At 34.6% G+C, this 7295-nt stretch overlaps 1 protein-coding gene across 1 annotated transcript in view; it reads right to left on the bottom strand.

Moving 5' to 3' along the window:
* Positions 1–3117: 3117 nt before the first annotated feature.
* The window catches only part of NEIL3 (nei endonuclease VIII-like 3 (E. coli)), an 88380-nt gene continuing 84202 nt past the window's right edge, over positions 3118–7295 (bottom strand). Inside the window, exons 9-10 of the mRNA XM_006834417.1 lie at positions 4963–5137; positions 3118–3300 (exon numbers count right to left, since the gene is read on the bottom strand). Of these exons, the coding sequence (XP_006834480.1) occupies positions 3118–3300; positions 4963–5137 (358 nt within the window). The remainder of the gene's footprint in view (positions 3301–4962; positions 5138–7295) is intronic.

Here is a 7295-nt window from a genome sequence, read left to right as displayed (position 1 = left end):
ACTACACTACCAGAGCTCCATTCTGTTTTGGAATAGTTTTAGTAAAATTGGTGTCAGCTCCTCTCTGAATGCTTTGTAAAACTCACCAGTAAAGCCATCTGGGCCTGGACTTCTTTTCATTGGGAGTTTTTTAGTGATCTAATCAATTATTATTATTTTTTTGGTTATATTTCTGTTGAAGTTTTCTCCTTCACTCTGTGATAGTTTATGTAAGTTGTGCTTTTCTAAAAATCTATCCATTTCTTTCAGATTTTCAAAATTTTTTGTAGTACAAGTCTTCATAGTATTGTTATCCTTATTTCTGTTGATTCTGTTGTGATGTTATAGTTTCTTATGCATGTTATTTGCATTTTTTTTACTGCTTTCTTTTTGTTAGATTTGCCAATTTTATTAATCCTTTAAAAAACCCAGCTTCCTGTGTTGTTGATACTTTCTATTGTTTTCTAATTAATTTTTCTCTGCTCTAATATTTTTTTTTTTTCTTCAGGTGACTGTAGGTTTACTATTCTGGTCTTTTTCTAATTATTGTTGTGCTAATGTGTTGATTTTGGTTTTCTTTCTTTTAAGACATTTGCATTTATTGCTATAAATTACCATCTAAGCATTGCTTTTACTCTGACATAAAGGTTTTGGGATGTTGCATTTTCATTCTCATTTGCCTCAATAAATTTATTTCATTTATTTGTTATATTAACCAGTTGACTTTTAAACAGGATATTATTCATTTTCCATGTATTTTGTTTAGTTTCCTTGAGCTTCCTATTTTTGATTTATAGTTTTAAACTTGTTTGATTTGAGAAAACTGTTTGTAGTATTTTGATATTTTAAAATTTATTGAGACTTACTTTATGGCCTAACGATGGTCTATTATAGAGAATGATCCATATGCAGTGGAAAAGAATGTTTATTGGGCTTTTGTTGGGTTGTGTGCTCTGTATGAATCTATGAGGTCAAGTTCACTGATTGTGTTTTGTTCTTATCTTCGTTGAGTTTTTTTGGTCTATCCTTTTTTGATAGTTTTGTATTAAAATCTCAAGTCATGCTGCTATCCTCAAGGTCAGCAGTTCGAAACTACCAGCTGTTCTATGGGAGAACAATAAGGCTTTCTGCTCTTGTAAAGATTTAAAGACTTGGAAACCCTATATAGTGTTGCTATGAGTTGGAACCAACTCCACCACCACCACCACTACTGTAGAGTTACCTATTTCTTTCTTTAATTTTATTAGTTTGATTCATGTATTTTGAAGCTCTTTCATTAGGAGCAAAGATATTTACTGTGGTTATATCTGCTTGTTTAATTGACTCTTTAATCATGAGATAATGTTCTTCCCTGTCTCTTATTCTGTTTTTTGCCTTAAAGTCCATTTTATGAGATTAATATTGACACTCTGGCTCATTTTTTATTGCCATTAGCTTGATAATTTTTTTTCTTCTTTAATTTTTAATGTTTGATTTTGAGTGTGAGGTATGTCTCTTGTAGATATCATATTGAAGAATCCCATTTTATTCATTCTGCTATTCTGTCTCATGACTGGTGTGGCAAATTCATTGTTTAGTGTATTTAATGATCTGGCACTGCAGGATAAGCATTGGAAAGCAAAGTAAATTTGAACTTCACGGTCAGTAGTTCAAGCTCACCAGTCACTCCTATACAGGGTCACTCTGAGTAGGAACTGACTCTATGGCACTTAATAACAGAAAATGAATTGATTGCAGTCATTTTGTTGTTTTCTTGTCATGCTGGGGGTTTCTGTTTTAAATACTTTCCTGTGATGAGTTCATTTTTTGTGTTTTCTTAATAGTTTTAATGTTTACAAACTCTTCATGCATTTTCCTTTTCTTGATTTGATGTGAAGGTTCATTACATTTCTTTGAAGTTATTCAGTAATTTATTCATTTTGTTCCCAAATTAAAAGTCTGTAATATATGGAAATCTACTTGACTTCCTCAACATTTGATATTCTGTAACTATACTTGCCCCTATTTTTGTTCTGTAGTTGTCTTCATTATAGATTGCTATCTCTGATTCCCTAGCTTCAGTCTTGTATGTTTGTTTTACTCTCCATACTTCCATATCTGTATTAAATTCTGGGAAGTGCTGCCATGTATGTTTTCTATGGTTGTTGTCTGGTGTTGTTGGTTCTCAGTCCAAAGGGTTCCTATTATTATTTGCTTTTTATAAAGTTGGGTTGGTGTTTAATTTTTGCTCATTTGAAATTGTTCTAATTTTTCCACCATATTTGAGGGACAGTTTGATAGGTATTTGATACTTGGTTGGCAGTGATTTTCTTTCAGAGTTATGTGTAAGTTTCCCTATTGTCTTCTTGCCTGTGTTGTTTCTGCTGAGATGTCAGAACTTAATCATATTGGTTTTTCTTTGTAGGTAACATTTCATTTTCCCAAGCTGCTTTCAGGATTCTTTCCTTGTCTTTGATTTTGGGTTTGTCTTGGTGATTTTCTTTTGGGGTACATCCTGTGGGGTTCATTCAGCTTATTAAATATTTATATCTCATTTTCCATGGCGCTACAGAAACTATCTTCCAGCAGGTCTTTGACTATTTTTTATGTGGTTTAGTCTCTTCTTGTTCTGGAATTTCAATCACCAGTAGGTAATTCCTCTTCAGGTTGTCCCACATGAATCTTAGGCTTTCTTCTGATTTTTTCATTCTTTTTTTTTATGATTTTTCGGCACTACCAATCTTTAGTTTAGTAGTTGAAAGATAAGTGTTTGCAACACCCAGGGACCAGATGGCATAACATATTATTACATGGCTTAAGCTTCTCTTAAAAAACAAATGAAAACCATGGCTTTCCCCCAAAGAGATGAAGAACATATTAAAATATTTTATTATCATTACTAAATACATAGAATATAAATTCTAAGTGGAATATGCTGCACATTTGATGAAACTCTATCAAATTTAAAAAATGTATGGTCTTTCAAGATTAAAAAGTAATGTAGCTAGAGATTGTAAAGATAACAGGCATTAAAAAATTGAAAAAATATATATAGAATAAAAATTCTCAGATATAATCTTTCTACTAAACAAAGGGCACTAAACATTAAACACAGCTTAAGGAGACTAAATGCCAGATATTTTAGAGAAGTAAAAAGTATTAGCATCCTGGAATAATTTTTATTCCTGGTCCATTTTCTGCCCATTGAAAAAAATTGCACTGTTTTTCCTTCCCAAGAGGACACACAAAAAAATTCCTTCCATTGTTAGGTCCAATCTTCAGCACTGTTCTCATGATGGAGCGCTTGCCATGGTTGCAGAATGGGAAGGACAAATCTGCCCACTAGGGAAAAAAAGCAAGACGACAAGATTATAAAGCTGATATAGAAGTTAGAATGATGTATAAGCTAAGCCTGGGCTCCTTTGATCAGTGCCATATTGTCTTCCCTGATGTTACTATTAATTTGACATTGTAAAATAGATATGACCATTAGCTGCTGCCCTTAAAAAAAGCTTATATCCCAGAAGAAACATCTCTTAAAAATCTGTTTGAATTACATAGAGAATTGTCCTAATTTGAAGTTTCCCTTTATCTTATAGGCATGGGAACGAGAAGTTACTTCACTCAGAAAGTTACTAGAATCCTGATGTAACACAACCACTAGTGTCCCTGCTGTAGCTTGTTTTAGTTGAAACTATACGATCAAAGATTTTCCATGATGTCATACTAAACTCCCTTTGTCTCACAGGAAAAGAAATAATTCAGACTTATCCAGGCTAAATTAGGTAGTTTCTATTGTATTATTTGTTTAATTTTGGTCATAAGAGGTATGATGAAGACTGTGATTGTATCAGTAATGCTGATAATATTATTTCCATTACATCTATAAAAGCTCTTGAAGAATAACCTGGTGAGTTTTGTAGGTTGGAGTCATAACTTGTATAAGGCTTAAAATCGAAAACCATCATCAAATTTTCTTGGAGAAACTACTTAGGAAGGCACCAGGTTGAAGACAATTTATCTCTTAATAAAGCTAACCAGAAAACTTTGGAATATATACATATTCCAGATAAGCACTAGATGAAGCAATTGGAAAAATAATGCATCTTTAAACATTGGCATCACACTCAGCATGGCTATGCTCACACTGAAAAATGCAGAAAATGAGCTGACTAAAGGGACTCCTAACTCATCTTATTCTACATTCATTTTCAAGAATACAACCACAGACTGGGAATGCATGAGGATGAGCCTGTAGCTAAATTGTTATTGTGTCACTTGTTTATGACAAGTGTGTGTAGAAGGATTCACTTAGGCTTATTGTAAATCTAGAGGATATAAATTATTTTTCTTTTGTATTTCTACTCAACACATACAAGGGTTTGGATATAGCACTGATGCTAGGTAGAACACACTCTTATCTGGATTATTAGCCATATGGGTAAGTTGTGTCAGTACCTTTATGTCTTTATAAATCTAGGATAACACTTCTATACTTGTGTGTTTTTATGATTTTTTTCCCCCCTGAAGCTCTTTAAATTTTAAGCTATTAATCATTTTTATTTTAAATACCAGTGTGGCGATTTAACATTTAAAGATAATATTGGAAAAAGATTATTATTTGTTACATTTCAGCCAAACTATTCAACTACACTACAGTAAGGTGTGGTGCTGTAGGATAAGCACTGGGCTACTAACTACAAGGTCAGCAGTTCAGACCCACCAGCCACTCCTCAGAAACCCTATACAGGTAACTAACAACAACAACAAATTCAGCAAGAGGATATCTTGTAGCTCATTAGTTAAGTGCTCAGTGGCTAACTACAGGTTAGCAGTTCGACTCCACGAGCCGCTCTAGGGAAGAAAGCAGTAGCAATTTGCTTCTGTAAAGATTACAGCTTTGGAAATCCTACGGGGCAGTTCTGTTCCATCCAATAGGGTCACTGTGAATTGGAATCAACTTAACAGCAGTGGGTTTTTAAGGTTGACAAATCTTATACGTACTTCAAAAAATCCACATTGTGTTTCCCTAGGTAGAGGACAAGCAAAAAATTGTCTGCCCTTGTTTTCACCATCCTTCCTCACAACTCGGAGAATGCAGAGGCGGTTGTGTTTACTGCAGCGAGGACTGCCAGCGTTTAATGCACAAGTACCATCTGTCACATTAATTGGAAGTTCACTGTAATGACAGGTTACAAAATAACTACAGCATAATAGTGCTAAGAGGATCATTCACACCACCCCATCCCCACACATAAGCATTCCACTTGCAGAGATTATAGCTAAAAATGGAGCATGGTCAACTTTAGGCATACACGCAAACTAGTGTGCCTTGTTGATTTTTTGTTTTCCCAGGTAAAAAAAAAAATTACTTCAAAGAAACCTATGTATTTAAAACACATAATTTAAATTTCTAATGAATAAAAGCAGATAATTGTCCATCTAATATATCAAATGGCTACAATTCCTTAGTTTTCTCTTAGGATATTCAGTTCTTCTTTTGATCAGTTACAGTGTGGTCACTTTTAGTTCTTTAAAATATTCTCGACTCCAGCAGCTCATCCAAGCATAACTTGAGCCACAATCTTCTCTAATTATTTTCTCACTGGTAGTAAGCCTTCATCAATGGCTCTGACACTGTCTCTACTGACCACTTTAAAGACAATTTTCTGTGTTTTTCTTTGATTAAGGCCACTGTAATAGTGGCAATCATATTTCAGCAAGATACAGGCTGCCTGGCAGAGCAAAACGTGTATTTTGTAAAGCTAGTAGGGAAGCTTTATTCTGTCCCAAGATGAGGATCAAGAATAGCTGGAGGTCATTCCTATATACAGTATATAAAGGTCAATGTTCTTCTGTTGTAGCTGTGTAAGTTGAATTTTCTCTTTGGGGGGGGGGGAAGACTTCATTGTATTTTTCATTTGAAATAATTTGTATATTTAAATACTGTCACTAGAGCAGTCTGTCTTGTTATGAACCCATGGAAGAGAAAAAGTACTATTAATTAAATCCCCAAGTCCCTCATCGAATCTATTTTTTTTAATTTCAATGATAAAAATTCCATTCTTTCTCAATTTTGGGCAAAAAAAATTCGTAAGACACAAAATAACATTCTCAAAATTGAAAAATATGAAAATCATATATTTTCTATCTTTCTTGCTTTCTAAACTACATCTTCCCATATATCTGTTCCCATATTGATGCCTCAAGGCATCATAACTAATTGAAATGTTCAAAATACGAGATCTTTCATTTGTGATGAAATTGAAATTGGTTTTAAGCTCATTTATAAAGCACCTCTGTCATTATAAAGGAGCTCTGGTAGCGTAGTGGTTACGAATCGGGCTGTGAACAGCAAGGTCGACAGTTCGAAACTACCAGCTGTTCTGCAGGAGAAAGATCAGACTTTCTGCTCCCATTAAGATTTACGACCTCAGAAACACTGTACAGGGTCGCTATGAGTGGGAACCGACTCCACGGCACAATAACAACAACATAAAGCAGATGTTTAAATATATTCCTTTAAAAACTGTGGTGGCTTCAAACATTGTAGTTTCTGAGGCTGTTGGTAGAGCAGTCATTGGAAAAATGAAAGCAACTGTAAGCAGTACTAAGGAAATTGTGAATAGTTAAAAATCTCCCAGAAAACAACTTTGTTGGTACCCATTCCAAGGGGCAAGTGGGAGTAGAGTGGCTTATATTTTGGAACCATGGAAATGCCAAACATGAAATAGAAAAGTGAAGAGGCGATGAACTTTTCTTTTTCACAAATGTCCCTCCCTAGGTTTGCATGTTGCTTTGATGTTAGATGTCATGTCATCAGTATTTCAAATACCAGCAGTGTCCCAATGGTGGCCAAGTTTCAGCAGAGCCTTATGATTATGACCAGGAAGAAAAGCCTGATAAACTACTTGAAAAAACTGTTGTTATTGGGTGCAGTTGAGTCACTACTGACGCATATATCTACCTTATGCACAACAGAATCAAACACTGCCCAGTCCTGCACCAACCTTACAATTGTTGCTACATTTGAGTCCATTGCTGCTGTCACTATGCCAATCCATTTGTTGGGGTTCTTTCTCTTTCTAGCCAAACCTCCACTTTACCAATCACCATGTACCTCTTCAGGGACTAGTCCCTCCTTATAATATGTCCAAAATATGAGTGACGAACCTTGGCCACTCTGGCTTCTAAGGAGCATTCTAGCTTTACATCTTCCAACACAGATTTGTTTCCTCTTTTGGCAGACAATGGTACTTTTAATATTCTCCTTCAATACCCTAATTCAAATGCATCAATTCTTCTACTGTCTTCCTTATTATTTATTTATTGTCCAT

Source organism: Chrysochloris asiatica, unplaced genomic scaffold (genome assembly GCF_000296735.1).
Source record: "Chrysochloris asiatica unplaced genomic scaffold, ChrAsi1.0 scaffold00011, whole genome shotgun sequence".
Lineage (NCBI taxonomy): Eukaryota > Metazoa > Chordata > Mammalia > Afrosoricida > Chrysochloridae > Chrysochloris > Chrysochloris asiatica.
This window is presented reverse-complemented; position numbering and strand designations above follow the sequence as displayed.